An 18,838-nucleotide genomic window follows, 5' to 3' on the forward strand; every position below is an offset into this window, starting at 1 on the left:
GGAAAAAAATAGAGGAACTGCACAAGGACAGGGTATAAGGATTAAGGGAACATTATTTAATTATGAAAATTATCAATAGATTTTTTGTCTGCTGTTCTATTTTAAATTTCTTGTTCGCAAGAATTAAGTATTTATAACATATTTACAAAATATTATTAGTACATAACATGAGATAATAATCATATATAATAACAATAACATAAAAAAATTACAAATCATGACCAACAAGATAACATCTATTAAAGCAAAACTCACATTGGTCATAAAAAATACAAAATGGCTAAAAAGAAACAAGAGCTATTCATTGATATTTATAATGAAAAAGAACTAGATTATATGCTGGGACATAATTTAGATAGGTTAATATGTAAGTACCTACATTGTGCCTTGGTACCCGAGATATTGTCCCTGTAGTTCCGGGACTAAAATAGGGCTACGGTACACTGCCTGTCGTAAGAGGCGACTAAATGGGGGCTTCTGGGGTCGCGAGCCGCAAGAGTGGGAACTCAAACCGTCCAGCAAGCGACTCCGGGAAGGACAGCGGTATTGGTCGCATATTGCTGTAATCACCAGGGGATGCGAGAGGAGCGTAAATTACTCCCCCCAGGGCAGAGCCCGATAGAAGGGTATCGCGTTAGGAAGACTCCGGTTGTGTTCTATTGGAGAGGACCAGGTACTTTTTGAAGGTTTCTTTCTCGTAAAAAAACAAAACAAAAAAACGGCTATTCTTCATCCTAATTTGTTTTCCCTGGGTTAGTGAGTCATCAATTGATTATTAGGAAATGTTTGGTTACCTAATGGTTTTTTACAGGTGCCGAAATATACAATTCATTTTCAGGATATTGCACGGCCCTGAACCATCTTTTTATCCGGATAAAATTAGACTGGAGCGATGGGAAGATGGTTTTACTACGGGTTTGTCTTCATTGTATTTCCAAAAGCGTCGATAATTGAAATTCACAATGTAACCAAAGAGATTTGTAATTGCTTATTAATTAAGACCTAAAATTTTTGAGTTTAAAAAATACATTATTTTAACGATGTATAAATTTGCTTAATTAAAAAAGTAAGTCCAATACATTTTGTTAATAAATACTAAAAACATTAGATATTTTAGCTCGTCAATCCATCGGTGAAAAACGATGTTAATTATAATCATTCCTTACAGGTGCTTGCAGATGAAATAGAATCACTGAAGAGATTTCATAATCAAAGTGAACCTATCTACATATTTATCGTGGTCAGTCATTAATTACATTATATTCGCGATATATAACTTATTTTACTGCTTTATATATAGGGTGGCGCAACTTTAATCATCCAATATTGTTTTTGAATAACTTTTGTACTAAATAGAAAAAGTGATTTTGCGTAATGGAAATTTTTAATTAGATTCAACTGTCTTCGAACAGCGTTGACACAAAATTGGGCTCGTTTAATCATATTTTCCACGACTTTCATTAAGGTTTCGGCCGGTAACACTCGCATTCCAGTCGAATATTCTCCGTAAGAGACGCGATTAACCCGTGACTTCAAGTAGTACCAAGGAAATAGTGTCTTCCACGATTCTGAATTCAATTTCTTTTCGCAGAATAGGAAAATAACTAGAGTATTCCAGGGAGTTGACAACATAAGATTTGCGGATGCAGCGAAAGAAGAACTTCATTACTTCAAGCTGGCTAAAGAAGGAGAAGTCCCTGAAAGAAGAACTTATGATATTGATGAGCCATCTGAAGAAGAAATAGTAAGTGCATTATTCTTTTATACGATTTTTACTTATTTAAAGGACATCTACACTAAAATCCAATAATATTCGTAAGTGAAGCCGTGGTCTAATTACAATGTCGCTGTTTAGCAATGCTCATTATGGTCTTTTGTGGTTTGATCAGTTTGATGGTCAATGCGTTTCAACTTAGTCGTTAGTATTGATCAAGTATTAGAAAACTGTAGACTTTTATTATATTAAAGAAATTGTTAGTGACCATTTCATATCCTACTTATTTGCACATGTCATACCTATTTTTTTTCTTAATTTACATTATATGTATGTACTTTTCTATGTTATTTTTGTTACATGTGAGTATCATCATTATTATTTTGTTGTAAAACATAGAGATAAACTTTTTTATTTGAACATCACAAAATTATTGGACATCTAGAATAAAAACAAAATACTAGTAAATTCCTGACAATGGATGGAGCAAATGGTAACACACAAGCAATACCAATCCTCAAAACTTCACAGGTGGTAACAATGTGTTCGTAGGAATGGCAAAAGATACGTAAGACGGAGGTGCAGCAAGAGGCTGAGATGGCAGCAGCAAGGATTGCGACGCGACAGGCAGCACGCAAGCAGCACCGCGCTGAGCTGATGGTGCCGCACCTGCAACATCTGAACTTTGTGCTGTACTGGCCTCACGCAAAACATGCTCACCCAGAGCTTTATGAACGTTGGAATATGAATAGTTAAGTCTTCAAGGTACATTCTAGGTTCCTGCAGCAATCTGCGTTTCTACTAAGTTTCTACTTCCTCAGAGATACACTATAGGTAGAACTCCTGCCTATTTACTGCTGGTTACAGCTGTAACTTAACATTGTTTTCTTTACTTTAAGAGTTCCTCAGTACAATCCCAATAACATTCAAAATCCAAGTAGAGAAAGAAATCTAAATTGATTATATGTAGGCAATGAACTTCCTTAAATTTATTTTTTCTTAAACATTAAGGTTTGGTTAAACTTAAAGGAAACTGCATGTAGCATTGTAAAATAGGTTGGTAGTGATGTGTGCTTCCGTAGTAAATTGGGAGTATTTGGCACCTTTTTTTTTTTTTTTTTTTTTTGTTAACGAGGGGGAAACCTTCAAAAGGTACCCGGGGTTATGTGGGACTCTTACCGCACTAAAACCCCCCCGGTGGCCGTCCTCGGCGCTGCGTAGAGGACTCCGGGATCTCCAACGGAACGCAACCGGAGTCCTCTTAGCGCTGTGCCCCGTCGGGCTCCGCCCAGGTGAGCTTGATACTCACCACACCGTCTGGTGTGCACGACGGTATGCGACCACACATACCGCCGTCCATCCCGGGGTCGCTGGCCGGGCGGTTTGAGCTCCCACTCTTGCCGTCCGCAACCCCGGAAGCCCCCTTTTAGTCGCCTCTTACGACAGGCAGAGGATACCGTAGCCCTATTCTGGTCCCGGAACTACAGGGACAGGGAGTATTTGGCACCTAGTTCTTAATTTACAAATGGGAGTTCATTATTAGATAGTGAAAAATATTTCTTAGACAACAATGGTTACATTTACGTTTGTTGTAAAGAAGCGGGGGTTTGAATTGTGAAATGTATTAAAAATATTGTAACACATATAAAACGTTAATGTAACACATATTTTGGTCGATTTAGATATTATAATGGTGGGTAGAGAAGAGATTCAACTGACGAAGGAAATGGCAGAAGATATTCTGTACGCAGGAGACGCACCTATCAACGAGGCTTCAATGTTCATGCTGTTGTCAGCACCGGCTCTCGCTATATGTTTCAGGTTGTTAGATGCAGAGAAAAATTTTGTATGTAAGTATCATATATTTGAATTATAGGAATTATCCTAATATAATTATACCAGTGCGGTTTATTGTGACTATTCGTTACAAAAAAGTACATAATTATGCAAATACTTAGTACAAAAGAAAATGCTTGAGAGCGAGTTTTTCTGTCTTTCCTGAAAGCGTAAATTTGATTACCAATTAAATATATTCATGAAATTCACGTGGTACATAGTGTAATCCTAGAGAATGTTTCGTACAAACTAGAGGAAATTATTTCAGCTATAGTAAGAAACATATTATATGAAGAAGTTGCTGCTTTGGATGATTCTAAGCCACTGGATGAACAACTGCCGATTAAAACAGCATTCGATTTGTACAAGACTTTCAGTCCTAGCAGAGAAGAAGTTTGGCAGAAGCGTCGTGAGGAGCGTGTGAAAGAAAAGGTTAGGAATATCTTCATAATATCGTACTGCAGGCAACAAGGGCAAGTAAGTCGTGATAAAACATGAAATTTCTTTAATATAGTGTCGATTACATAAATATGTGTAAGTTCCACAAACAAAAAGTAAACAAGAAAGTGATGATAATGAATCGTAGATTCAAGAGATTTCGGGAAGTGGTGATAACTATTAAAATTTGATTAGTAGATTTGATCAAATTCATACATTAATGTCTCCACTGTACTTGTCTTATCAGGATGGTGCGCCTGTTAATGAGTCCTTAGAATTCAACAGTTCTACAAAGTAAGATTTCTTTGAATTCTAATATGAAATTTATGAAAATTATTATAATGGTGACAGGAGAAAAAGATAGAACAAAGAGCCAGACGGTTATCCGAGATGCAACGAATGGCACGGCAAGCCATAGAAGACCAGATTGAAGCAAAACGAGTTGATAAGGAACGGCGCAAATTAGAACTCCTCAAAGCTGGTGTAAGTTATCCCTTGAAAGATTTGTAATTTCTGAAAAGGTGATAGGAATAATTGTAGTATAATAGGACCATGGACCATACAGTAGGACCATGAAGAACGAAACAATTTTTGAGTTTAGAAACTATATTATAGCCACCATATACTAAATATTGAGACTATTATACGACAGAAATAGGTGTGCGACTGTAAATATGTGTTTGTATCCGTAATCAACGACAATTACATACTTTTATTGTAACTATTGCGGGAGTTGCTTAGAATATTTACTATACGAATTCGGTTATTAAAATAATTTGTTCTAATTACAGGATCTTTCTGCGTTGGAAAAGCTACGTAATGAGCCCGAAGATTTAGAAACAGATATCATAGTCCCAGAGGTAACTTATTATTATTACTTATTTTCTTATTTTAGGTACTTATTTTCTTATTTGCTTATTTCAATTGATCTAGATCGTAGTCGTAGTATTCACCTGTCTTGTTTTCAAATTGTGATTTTTCACTTATACCAGTACCACTTGTTTTCCTTATTTTTCCCGGATAAGGAGTTATCGGATGAAGAGGCTGAGACCATAAGTGATATTGAAGATGAAAACGAGTACCTCCCGCCGGCTGGACTTCTGATTCCTGGGTTTTACGCGCCACCAAACGATATAGCTAAAGTCAATGGGCTGGCTGTACTCTTTCCAAAGGTAACCTGAAGGTGGTAGAACCCTTCGTGGTTCAACTCCGGCTGCACCACCGCGACACATATTTATTTCTATTAACGCTTCCAGTTAAGCGCTGCTGTGTACTGGTTGGTGGGGCCTGTGGCCGGCTTCAGGTAGGAATATCTAATCACATCTGGGGATGATTACAGATGTTCATGGGCGGCAGTAGCCACTTACCATCAGGTGGACTGCATGCTCGTCTGCTACTTCTATATTATAAAAAAAAATCTCAGGTTTATTATATATGTCCATGGACGGCAATAGTCACTTGCCATCAGGTGGACTGCATGCCCTTCTGCTACTCCTTTATTATAAAAAAGGATATACAAGTAACAGTAAAGTTTAGTAAGCGATAAAATCCAATACGTTGTGAAAACAGAATCCTCGTGTTTTGTACTCATAGGAGACGTATATCAAGTTAGTACAGAAGTAGAAGTTCTGATCTTAGACTTGCCATTTATTTATGGTGGATGATATTTTTTAACATGAACAGTTCAAGTTTTTAAGAAAGCATAACAAAAAATCTTGTAAAAAGTAATACCACTTGAGGTGAGGTTCTATGAAACAGCTGGATCTAATTAAGTGTTTATATGAGATTATAATAATATTTTCTAATTTTGTTTTATAGATAGTAGCAGAATATGTTTTGCCTGAAGAGGAGTTTTTACCACCACACGTTTTAGTATTGATTGATATGTTGAAGAGATATAAAGCTGTGCAGGCCCTTATTAAATACAAGGATTGCATTTTACATGTAAGCACGATTTTATAGAAGAGAATAGTAAGAATTGGAATTTTTTTGTAACATAGTCCTCAGGAATTTATAGTGTGACTAACCTAAAGTGGCAGGACCCTTTGTGGTTTGACTCCGGCGGCACCACCGTCACACCTATTTCTGCCTTATAACAGCAGTGCTAAACGCTGCTGTGTTCTGGTTTCAAGGGTGTGGGAAGGGAGACATACTCTTTCGAGACGTTTCAGCTTAGTCCTCAGGGGTAGCATCTGTAGCCGAAAGTAGGTACAAATATCTAAAATCCACTTTCACTCTAACCACCATCAAAACATCATATTTTGTATATCATATTCATACTTCTTAATCGTTTTATATTATAAGTGAGTAATATTTATTTAAGTTCACATTCATTTGCAATTCATTGTTTCATATATAACAGTGACCGATTATAGAAATGGAATAAATATCGAGCCTTTTTCAGATGGGTATTTTTAAAGCTTCGTCGCCATATAATGCAAAACATATCGCCTACAGCGTGAAGCAATTTGAATCTTTAAATTTGTCATATAATATGTAAGTCAAAACAATTTAACGTACAGTTCACGCCAAACTGCTAGTCCGCCCTGAACCCTCACCATGAGTTTTTACGTTTTGACAAATATGAGTGTTTTGGTATTTGTTTACGTATTTGCCCATACAAATTCCAATCAGCGCCCCTAGCGGATTGTATCAGAACTATAGTGTAAGTAACGTAACATTAAATGTCCAAATTGACAAAATGGCGCTTTATGTTTTGTCTCTCTTTTTTGCGAACATGTGAGGCAGACAAAAAGACTTGAGCACTTACTTATTGTTACGTTTACTCAGTCTACCGAAACAAACGGAACAGAATAATGGATTGAGTAAACGTAACGTAAAATTGTGGGATGTTTTGAAAACTCATGGTAAGGGTACTGAACATAAAAACGAGTCGCGCCGAATAGCAAATTGTAGATATTAGAGGGACGAAGACAACGCCGGAGCCCTCCAGGTACCCGTCCGCTACCCGTTCTCGCCCACGGACACATAGCTGAGTTAATATGCCCTTACGTTACTACGGAATATATGCTTGTAATTGTGCGCAACAACTTCAGAGCGGACTTCCAGTTTGGCACGGGCTATACCTATATCATTAATTTCTATTTCCGGTTAAAGACATTTAATATCAAAACAAATATACATTTCACTTTATGAGATAACTTATCTAAAAATAACAAATACTTAGTGAGCATGCAGTAAGTGAAACATTAACGAGTTTTATGCACTGTATTGTTAAAGGAAATAGAAAAAGTGGGTATAATGAAATCACAATTAATTTGTTAAGAACAGAATGTTGCAGGGCGGGTTTAAATGAATATTTTATGTATTGTTTTCATTTATAACAGATACGATATATTTCAACTAAAAAAATGCCTTGACAGAGATAAGAACGCATCTGTTGTCGCTCTCCGACTTCATAAGGCGACTATGTTATTCCTTAGATAATATAGTCGCCTTATGTACTGTGATTTATGTGGAACCCTTGCTTTGGGTCCCAGATTCAATTATCAACAGACGTATTGCTTGCGTCTATGCTACTTTTCATAAAGAAAATGTGTTAAGTTTACGGAACAATACCTTTTCTATTTTTTTTTATTCTCAGAAACGATTTAAAACTGGCTTTTATGATATCCATGGAGCGAGATTTAGCTGTTTTGGAACTTATGGATTTAAATCCAGTTCACGTTAGTCGTGACTGTGTGATTGGTGAGGAGGAATGTGCTGCTATGTTCCCGGTGGACTACGGTGACAGTTATCCAGAATTTGAAGATTTCGACGGCGTTAATGTTGAAAATAATTGAATGTTTATTTCTTTATCCTATATTAATATAATTAATGAAATATATGAAAGGTATAAAGAATATATTTTTTTTGATGAATGTAAACGTCTAACCAAGTTATTAATAATGTGTAATTAATGTGTTCTGTGTACATTCAAAAAATATTTTATTGCATGTGTGGTTATTTATTAAAGTATGTTTATAGAAAATAAAACAAGTTTGTCAAACTAAGCATTTTCTTTATTTTAAAAAGAGAAAGTTACAAGTCGTACCATTACACGAAATGTTATTAAAATGAAATTAAAAGTATACGATATAAAAATACATTTAATATTTCACATGAAATCAAACATTGTTTAAAAATTTGCTTAAATCTATTATAATCACTCATGAAAAAAATATTTCAAAGAACATATTTGATACCTTAACTAACACTGGAATTAAAGTATGCGTTAATAAAATATAATTAAGGTTTAATAGGTTTTTCAGCTTCTTGTACTGAACGCCAGAAGTTCTTCCGTAAGTAAGTAGTCTGTTCACGTACCGCTTCTAATATTTTTTGGCTTGTGACAAGAAGCCGTTCATCTACCGACATGCGTCTAGAATCTCTAGAATCTATCAAAGGCTCCAAGCTCTGATCACACGGTATTCCTTCTATGGAAGGCCCATTGGTAGCAGGAGTAAGAACGGAAGGACGCAACATGGAATAACCATTATTGTAATTGTTTAGCGCAGTACCAAGCCAAGTACAAGAAAACTTGTTACCTTCCAGATAAACAATCAGATCAAACTTGTGTGCGAGCCATGTGTCGTACTCTAAATAGAACAAGTTATTGTATCGCAGAGACAGCACTTTGAGGAACTTCAAATCCATAAACACCTTCGAATCCAGTTTGCCAATTTTGTTGAAGGAAAGGTCGAGATTTAGAAGATCATTTAAACCCTCTAAAGCTCCGTACCTTATGTCACTCAGTTGGTTGTGAGACAAACGTAGGGTCCGTAAATGATTCAAGTTGTGGAACGAAGACGGACCTATTCTTTCTATTTCATTGAAACTTAAATCCAAGAAAACGAGGGCATAAGGCAGATGTAGTGACGATTCATCTAATTCCTGTATATAATTTCGGCTCATATCCAACTGTCTCAAATCAAATAGGTCGTTCAATTTAATCAAACGCGGATTAGTTATATTATTAGTGTGCAAAATTAAGTAGCTCAGTGATAGTGCATCGCCGGTGGGTATATTCAGACTTGATAAGTTGTTGTTAGATAGGTCCAGAATACCTCCTTCAGAATTAAACGTGATTCGTAGACCTTTTACACTGGCAATTTCATTGTTCGTCATGTTTATATGGGTCAGTCTTATATTATTGCCGAGACTTTGATCTGGGACATACTCAAAATTGTTTCGGGACAAATCAAGATTCTGCAAATTGGTCATCATTGAAAAACTCTCGTAATATAGACTGCTGATGTAATTTGAGCTTAGATTTAAAAATCTCACATATACCAAATCTTCGGGGTTGACGGAAAAACTTGACAATCTATTCCAAGACAAGTCCAATGAAATTAATTGGGCAACTGATTGAAAAGCGTTATACTCGATATGAGTGATTGCATTGACCGACAAATCAATTTCTGTAAGTACATTAACAGGATTTTTCAGCGGATTTCTTGTAAGTCTTGTAAACATCTCCGAGAATGTGGTGTTAGGTATATGAGTTAGGTGGTTCTTCGAAAGTAAGATTCTGCAGATTGCATGGTCTCCCAAATGCAGCCAATGTCTCGAAAGCATTATTGGAGACAGTTTTTCCAATTCGTTGTTGGAAATATCGAATGTTTCTAGATGATTAATTATTTTTATGGATTCCGCGTCTATATTTTGTATCTTATTCACTCTCACGTACAACTGTTTGAGGTTGAGGAGATTGTTCATGGCGCCATTTAGATCCTTAATGCGGTTATTGTTTAATCTAAGTATTTCCAGACTTGTTAAGTTTGAAAAAGGCTCCTGGGTTAATTCTGTTAGTAAGTTGTAGGACAAATCAAGCTCTATCAAGTTGGTTAGTTGTGAGAATGTATCTTCTGGTATTTCTTCTAAAGCGTTAAAAGAGAGGGCAAGTTTCTTCATTTTGTTCGGGTATGTTTCAAAACGGAACAGGTTTTCAATTTCATATAACTTGTTGTGCGATAAATCAATGGTTTCTAAGTTATGAAGCTTTTCGAATGGACTGTTTTCGATCCTTTCAATGTTGTTGCCGGCGAGATGTAAGTGTTTGAGCCGAAACATGTTTTCGAGGATCAAAAGCTTGGTCTGTCGCCAGTGGCCGTGAGCGGTGAATGTAGTGACGATTGAGAGGAAGGTTTCGTCAGTGTTATTGTCGATTCTGTCCGTAGCGTCTTCGAGAGTCAGGTCAACGGTGACGTCATAGTTAGTGGATCCCTGGCACTCGTTGCTAAGCCGTACGCCATGAACATTTTTGATACATTTAATCCGATACGCACATTGGCCGGTGCTGGTGATCTTGTTGCGGCAGTTGGCAGCGACCAGCGATGTACACAGCAGGGAAAGCAGCAGGATAGTAACTGGAATTAATAAGTATTTATATTAAGCTTGTGTGGTATTGTGTAAAAAAATGTAATCAAATGTCAAATCGTATAGTGATTACCACATAGATCTGACATTCAGAGGTTACTGGGTTCAATTCTTGGTTCAAGTCTGAATGATGTATTTAGATTTGTGTTCAAGTTTAAGTGTCTGTGGAGTAACTTGTCTTAAATGCTTGAGTAAAGAGCGTTTTTTACGCCCATAGTCTACTATAGGCTTTTTATGCTCTGAATGTTTTAGATACACAATATTTCTAGACACATATTTTTGTTACGACACGAATGTTAGCATCTAGGATAAAAAGTTAATAAACTTTGCATGTAAATATGCACTAAAAGGTCAAAATATGGCCAAAATATGCACTATTAAATCGCTATTTATTATTAAGTTTTAAGGTTATATACGCAAATTGATATAGGGTATCCAGTCAATGGTGTCAGAGTCTTTAGTTATTGGCATTACGATCAAGTTTTATCGACAAATCTATAAGTATTTTTCATTTTTGCTCAACCACGATAAAATAACACAGTACGGAAAAGTTGAAAAAAATATTTAAACTTTTCAATTTTTTTTACTTTTCCGATTTTTCGAAAAATCAAGGCCATCGTCATCTACACTTTTAGTATTTCGTAACTAATCGTAATATTAATGTAATATTCATAGTAAGATTGAATATGGTATACATATATGGTATGACCACAACGTATGTATTACGGCGCTTTGAATATAACCTTTACAACTGTTTACTTATTGGACGGGAAATAATATAAATGGGGCATCACCCAACCCTAACCTTACAGTTATCTAAATATATATAACTCAAAGGTGACTGACTGACATAGTGATCTACCAACGCACAGCCCAAACCACTGGACGTATCGAGCTGAAATTTGGCATGCAGGTAGATGTTATGACGTAGGCATCCGCTAAGAAAGGATTTTGATCCCCAATTTTATCCCCAAGGGGCATCCCCTTGGGGATAAAATTGGGGATGAAAATATTACTTCGTAACGCGAGCGAAGCCGCGGGCAAAAGCTCGTGAACCATAAAACAATGCGCCGAATGCCTATAACTACTGATATATGAATTATCAACGAAAAAGTACTAAAATATGCAATAACGCCAAAAAAGTGACGTTATATGCATTTGCATTTGCATTTGCAATTATGCAATTGCATATAATCCGTTGTCTAATTATGAATGATGACAAATGTTATTATTTTTTACTTGAATAATTAAAAATGTCTTACCAGTTCCCATGTTGGTTGCTGTACGTGAACCACTGTCTGAAATAAAGAAAAAGTAAGTAAGTAAAAAATAAAAATATATGTACCATTAAACATTCTTTGAAAATTAGTTGATAATTCAATTAGAATCTATGAAGAATTAATATATTTGGTATGGAGGAGGAACTTATTATATTAATGAGTGAGAATAAAACGAATTTTCATTAACTTTGTGCCGGGAATCGAACCTAATACAATGTCCATAGGGGCCATAATCACTATTGCGTAGCACGGTTTGTTTTACAAATGTTTTTTAAAACTGCAGAAATAATATGACAGAAAAGATACATTTTATGTTAACTATCTTAAATATACTATGACTTCGTCTGCGTATGCGGTTAAGATTTATTTTTTTATAATATCGAAGTAGCAGATGAGTATGAAGTCCACCTTATAGCAGTGGCTATATAAGTGGCTACTGCCGCCCATGAACATCTGCGAACAACCGTAGATAAGATTACATTCCTATTTGAGGTTGGTGATAGATGCTATGAGGACCAAGGAAGAGCGGATAACCTTACCACAGCCTTCAAACCAGAACACAGCAGCGATGAACACTGTTATGAGGTAGAACTAATTGTGGTTGTGGTACAGAGTTCAATCACAAAGGGTAAAAACCCCCTTAAAAATATCAAATTTAAAGTTTTGCTGCACACTAAACAAAATAAGGGTTCTAAATAACCACGTTCTTACGCCCATTAGTAAACTAATAAGTAAAAGTCAATATTGACCAATTGTTTACGAAATTTGTCAATTTTTTTAGGCAATCATGTCAAATCCAGAACTTTGATTGTAAAACTTGGTTAAGATTGATTTGTTAATAACGGAAGTTAATCATTTCTTTGTGCCTGTAACAAAATGGCACCGAGAGAAAAAAACACCCAAAATTGACCTCCCTTTTAATACAAAGTTACATGACAAGGTTTTTTATATCCTTGGCACACGCATAACAAGATAAAATACTAATCCAACATCATCATCATCATCAACCCATTACTGTCCCGCCACTGGGCAGGGGGTCTCCTCTCAGAATGAGAAGAATTAGGTCATAGTCCACCGCGCTAGCCAAGTGCGTATTGATAGACTTCACATTTTTTGAAAACTTTTTTTAAGATTTCTCAGGTATGTAGGCTTCCTCACGATGTTACAATAAAAATATCAATTACCAGTTATTAAATCTAAACTTAATCTTTTGAACAAAATGTCACAAAAATCAATTCAACGGCATAATTAAATGAGCAAACAGCTTTATAGCTTGTTTAATTGACGAATAATGAATGAATGAATTGACAAATAATTATGACAAGGAAAAAAGATGAATTAAATCTTACCTTAATCTTTTCTTATTTAATGAGGTGTAGAGACCATGTCTTATGGCGTCAAAGTCCAAACAAAGACGATTGGCAAACAAGCGTTATAAAATTTGATGCCAGGCATTTTTGCTGACCGTACGAAATGAGAACTGTGTATTCTGTCAAAGAACATTTAGGAGGCAGAAGGTTTTTTTTTACCTGTACCCTTAGTACGAGTTTTTACGTTTTTAGAAAAATGTCTGTTTTTGTATTTGTTTACATATTTGCACTTACATTTCCAATCAGCGCCCCTAGTAACGGTATCAGAACTGATTGGAAATGTATGGTATACATACATAAGTATTCATATCTCACCGCCTTGCAATTGAAGGAAGCCACAAATGGCTGACACATACGTAAACTGGCTGACTGATTTCCCATTACGTGTTCGACTGTCATGGTGTAATTTATGCGGAACAATGCCGACATGTGTAGTTAAGTGGTGCAAAAACAACACGAAATCGAAGAAAAAGTGCGGAGAAATATCGTTTCATTCGTAAATGTTCTAAGAACTACATTTAAAATAGATACAGTGACAATTTCAATTCTCAAAACTGGTTACATTTTTTTGTTAGGAGTGAGTAATCTTTACTGATCTATGCATTTTTGTAAAAACGTAAAAACTCATACTAAGGGTACTTGGTTGCAGGGGGTAATGTCTTTCGAGTCTATGTATGTATGTGTCAATCTTTGATGTGCCCCTTTGGACAGCCATCCCAAATGCCAGGGGGCAACTTGAAGGAATTTATATCCTTACTAATATTATAAATCCGAAAGTAACTCTGTCTGTCTGTCTGTCTGGTTGTCTCTTCTTCACGCCTAAACCACTGAACCGATTTTAATGAAATTTTGTACAAAGATAGTCTGAGACCCGAGAAAGGACATAGGATAGTTTTTATCCCGGAAATCGTACGGGAAGTAGGGATGACGATGTAAGATCGATTAATCGGAGAATCGATCTTTTGGAACAAAAAAAATCGAATATTTTAATCGATATTAGTAAGAATTGAATGGTCAACTATGCATTTGAACAAGTGATGATCTTTAGCAAAGTTAATTTTGGCAAAGTTGTTGTGAGCCCACGATGGTTTCAGAGTTGGTACGATCAATTTTCGCCCCATGGCGCGACTGCCATTGCAATGAAGTTACGAATATTTTCAGTTTTATGTATGTTAGTATGTCATATTATTTTCTTTTAAACGCGGGCGAAGCCGCGGGCACAAACTAGTATATAATAAGTACGAGTGGAACACATGGAGGCTTCCGTACCACGAAATGTTCATTATTTTTTACTTATTTTTATTCATTTTATTATTTTCAACAATACTTAGTTATATGACGCAACAATAGATGGCGTTGGGGTGATGATGAATGATACGCAAACAACGTATAATAGAATTAAAATAACTATATTAAAATATGTTTTATGGTTTTTATTTCTATTTATTGTAATACCAATAAAAGTAGTGGACGGATTGTAAAATAATCACCGTCTTCCTAGTACGGTTTAACAGTTACATCAAAAAATGCCAAAAAACACCGGTTTGTTGTATGGTGAACCCCTTTAATATCCAACTTTATTTTATTTTTAGTATTTGTAGTTATAAAGGCGACCGTTATGCATCCTCTGTAAAAATTTCATGTGTCTATCTATTACGGTTCCGAAGATATAGCCCTGTGACAGACGGACAGAGAGCGAAGTCTTAGTAATAGGGTTTCGTTTTTACCCTTTGGGTACGGAACCCTAAAAATGAATGTTTGTCTGTATAGAATCGTGAACTATGCATTTGAGCATGTGATCTTTAGCTAAGTTTAAGTGCATGAGCCAAACGAGTCTTGTCACTAATTGATAATTACACTAATTGTGTGAAAAAAACTGTAATTTTATATTATAGTAACCACTATAATTTTAATACTAGAAATAGAATTAGTTTAGCAATTCCTAAACATAGATTATGTAAGGTGGATAGATCTTTCATGGGTAACTGTATTCGCTACACAATAAAATACCCGACCACATTTTGAATCTCACTGAAAAAAAGTTTAAGCATGTCGTTAAACAAACGCTATGTAAAAAAGCGTACTATAAACTAAGTGGTTATTTGACTGACAAAACGGTGTGGTCTGAAGTAGTCCACATGTACCATTAGGTTAAGTTTGACATTGTAAAAACCATTTTTTTAAAAGATGTGTGTATTGGAGTTTCTTTTACTCCTTCTTTTCCATAGCGAAACACCTTGAGAAGTGGTGGTAATTGTATTGACATTCAAAAATTGCTCTGTAAACCTATATTGAATAAAAAAAATGATTTGATTTGATTTCAATTAATAATTTGAAATCAGGCCGCCGAATTTGGGAGTTCCAGGTTCAAATCCCAAGTACGTATCTCAGATTTATTACGTGTATTAGAAATTCACTTGTTTTAGTGACGAAGGAAAAACATGGACTAACACTGAGTAACCTTTCTTTAAAAATAAGTTCTCAAAGTTGTGAAATGTGAGGTAGGTATCTATTCTTCCTCGGAAGGACGGCGGTATGTGTGGTCGCATACCGTCGTGCAACCCAAACGCTGTGGCGAGCGTCAAGCTCACCTGGGTGGAGCCCGACGGGGCACAGCGCTAAGAGGACTCCGGTTGCGATCCGTTGTAGCTCCCGGAGTCCTCTACGCAGCGCTGAGGATGGCCACCGGGGGAGTTATAGAGTCCCACATAACCCTGTGTCGCTCCCATGGCACCGGGTACCTTTTGAAGGATTCCCCCTCGTTAACAAACAAAAAAGAAAAGGTATCTATCCTTATTTGGCCAGCAAGTATGGTGTAAGAACTTTTCATTCTTGTGACTTGTGCCTAACAGTGGGACAATAATGGCTTCATGATGATGAAGGATTGATGATAAAGACATTAGCGCCTATGTGTTACACTTCCTTTTATATGTCTGTTAATAACTTCAAGTTCTATGTGAAGTTTTTTTTTAGGTGTGCTATTTACTTACAATACTCATTAATACTTATCCGGGGTTGATTATAGATAAACATATAAACATAATAGTTTTTAACACTCATACCCCCATACTAGGATTCGCTGTATCGTGGATGCCATGTTCACACACAAAAACAAACATTTGAAGGTGGTCGAACCCTTTGTGGGTCGACTCCGGCGGCACCACTGTCACACCTAATTCTGCTTAATAACAGCAGCGTTCAGCGCTAATGTGTTCTGGTTTGAAGGGTATAGTAAGGGAGACATAATTTTCGGAGACATTCCAGCTTAGTCCTCACGGGTAGCGGCGCATCTGTGGCCGACCTCAGATAGGAATATCTAATCCTATCTGGGGTTGATTACAGATGTCCATGGGCGGCAGTAGCCACTTACCATCAGGTGGGCTGCATGCTCGTCTACTACCTATATTATAATAAAAAAACAGATCCAGAAGAGATATCTAAATTCATCATTCAGATACGGAGATCGACCCCGGAACCGGACTTTTGCGTCATTATAATAAACAATAAACGCTTTCTACACTCACAGCCCCACACTAGGATTCCCTGTGTCGTGGGTGCCATGGACACACACATAGACAAATACACAAACATCCAGACCCAGAAACAGAAATCTAAAGTCATCATTTAGACATCCGTCTGGCCGGGGATCGAACCCGGGGCCCTTTGCGCGTCAGACCGGTATGGTGGCCGCTCCGCCACGCGGGTCGTCTCATTGATGACAACAGGCAGCAATGTCCACTTACCTACACTGGTCTGAGTGCGTTTATAATCCACATAATCTATGACAATGTTTTGATACTCAAGTATTTGATACTTGCCTATCTTTCACCGCCTACGTAATATGAATAGGTGTATTTTATTATGACTACCAGGAATTCGGTATCTGTATGTAGAATTAGTACGTAGTTAATAGTGTAGAATGCACGCACACATAGCCACGCACATACACCACACAAGCGATAATTTTATATATAAAATTCTCGTGTCACAATGTTAGTTACCGTACTCCTCCGAAACGGCTCTACCGATTTTCACCAAATGTTATATGCATATTGAGTAGGTCTGAGAATCGGCTACTATCTATTTTTCATACCCCTAAGTGATAAGGGTTGTTCACCCTTAACATTTTTTTATTTATATGGCAACACAACGTTTGCCGGGTCAGCTAGTCTAGATATAGATAGGTCTTTTCCCCCTCGAAAACAAAAAAAAAAGTCTAGATATAAAACTTGAATAGGTGTAATGGGTCATAAGTAGGTATTCTTTTAATCACTACTGTGAATAACTGATGATGATGCTGATGATGATGATGAAACTAAAACAAAGGTTCTTAGAAAATATGGCGGCTCCAAACCACTTATTGTGTAAACCAATTCATTGTTAAAAAAATAAATATTTTTGATTTTTTTTTTATTAGTAGGCACCAAATGAGCATGCAAACCACCTTTTTTTTTCCTTATAGGAGTAGCAGATGAACATGCAGTCCATCTGATGGTAAGTGGTTACTGACGCCCATGGACATCTGTAATCTACCAGATAAGATTGGATTCCTACCTGAGATCGGTCACAGATGCGCCGCTATCCCTGAGGACTAACGTGAAATGGCTCGAAAAACTAATGTCTTCTTTACTAGAACACGGCAGCGCTTAACACTGCTGTTATTAGGCAGAAATAGGTGTGGCGGTGGTGTCGCCGAAGTCGGACCGCAGAAGAGTGTTATCTATACTAATATTATAAAGAGGAAAACTTTGTTTGTTTGTTTGATGTTTTGAGCCTATTCATTACAGAATAGGCTCAAAAACTACTGAACCGATTTTACACACCATTCGAAAGCTACATTATCCACGGGCTATATTTTATATGAAATATATTTGATAAATAGATTTTGAGGCGGTACAAAGTTTTCCGGATCAGCTAGTCCTTATATAAAGAAAAAATACATTTTACACGCATTAGTGAATGAAACCTTCTAAATTTAACTTCTTAAATTAAACACATAACTATCCCATGCAATAATGTTTTATTCAGAGTTCAATTTGTTTCAGTACCTTAAGTATGAGTATTTAAGTTTTTACAAAATTGACTGTTTTTGTATTTGTTTACGTATTTACCCATACATTTCCAATAAGCGCCTCCAGCGGACTGTATCAGAAGTGTTGAAGGTGGTCGACCCCTTTGTGGTTCGACTCCGGCGGCACCACCGCCACACCTATTTCTGCCTCATAACAGCAGTGTTTAGCGCTGCTGTGTTCCGTTTTGAAGGGTGTGGTAAGGGAGACAGACTTTTCCGAAGCGTTCCAGCTAAGTCCTCAGGGGTAGCTGCGCATCTGTGGCCGACCTCAGGTACGAATATTTAATCCTATCTGGGGTTGATTACAGATGTCCATGGGCGGCAGTAGCCACTTACCATCAGGTTGACTGCATGCTCGTCTGCTACTCCTATATTATAAAAAAAATGTGATTGGAAATGTATGGGAAATACGTAAACAAATACAAAACAGTCATTTTTGTCAAATCGTAAAAACTCATATTAAGGGTACAGTACAGTTTGTTGATTATTAATAATCGAAATAATAGTTTATTAATAATCAACAAACGGACGGACGTTAATAGAGTTCGATTCTGGGTATATACCATAATAGATTAAAACCTAAATTCTTGTATTGCGGCGAGCAGGTATAAATGTAATACATTTGTGTGCGTGCCATACATACTTACGTGTTTCCATGTGTGTGTAGGAACTATACGAGCGTGTACGTCCTGTCAACAACTGATAACGAACAAGAGCTGAGCTGAATAGGTTCCTTTGTACATGTCATTAT

At 36.6% G+C, this 18,838-nt stretch overlaps 3 protein-coding genes across 4 annotated transcripts in view; 2 read left to right on the top strand and 1 right to left on the bottom strand.

Moving 5' to 3' along the window:
- LOC140752145 (L-dopachrome tautomerase yellow-f-like) overlaps positions 1-18,838 on the top strand; it is a 360,210-nt gene that overhangs the window by 184,777 nt on the left and 156,595 nt on the right. The window lies entirely within an intron of this gene.
- LOC140752325 (uncharacterized) lies at positions 230-7,990 on the top strand. 2 transcript variants are annotated; one of them, XM_073086573.1, is made up of 12 exons: positions 230-367; positions 812-915; positions 1,169-1,240; positions 1,592-1,744; positions 2,267-2,465; positions 3,397-3,564; positions 3,819-3,982; positions 4,340-4,471; positions 4,780-4,848; positions 5,014-5,160; positions 6,393-6,484; positions 7,593-7,990. In XM_073086573.1, the coding sequence occupies exons 1-12, from the start codon at positions 277-279 to the stop codon at positions 7,789-7,791; spliced, it is 1,590 nt and encodes a 529-aa protein (XP_072942674.1). In that variant the 5' UTR covers positions 230-276; the 3' UTR covers positions 7,792-7,990. The 2 variants fall into 2 exon arrangements, with proteins under 2 accessions (XP_072942674.1, XP_072942676.1); XM_073086575.1 differs by lacking the exons at positions 6,393-6,484; positions 7,593-7,990 and adding an exon at positions 5,807-6,367.
- Positions 8,089-11,706, bottom strand: LOC140752421 (uncharacterized). Its single transcript, XM_073086710.1, has 2 exons — positions 11,629-11,706; positions 8,089-10,356 (listed from the first exon to the last, which is right to left on the bottom strand). Exons 1-2 carry the CDS (start codon positions 11,636-11,638, stop codon positions 8,237-8,239), a joined length of 2,130 nt encoding a protein of 709 aa, XP_072942811.1. The 5' UTR covers positions 11,639-11,706; the 3' UTR covers positions 8,089-8,236.

Source organism: Epargyreus clarus, unplaced genomic scaffold (genome assembly GCF_041222505.1).
Source record: "Epargyreus clarus isolate Ecla_fem2 unplaced genomic scaffold, WU_Ecla_fem_2.2 ptg000024l, whole genome shotgun sequence".
Classification (NCBI taxonomy): domain Eukaryota; kingdom Metazoa; phylum Arthropoda; class Insecta; order Lepidoptera; family Hesperiidae; genus Epargyreus; species Epargyreus clarus.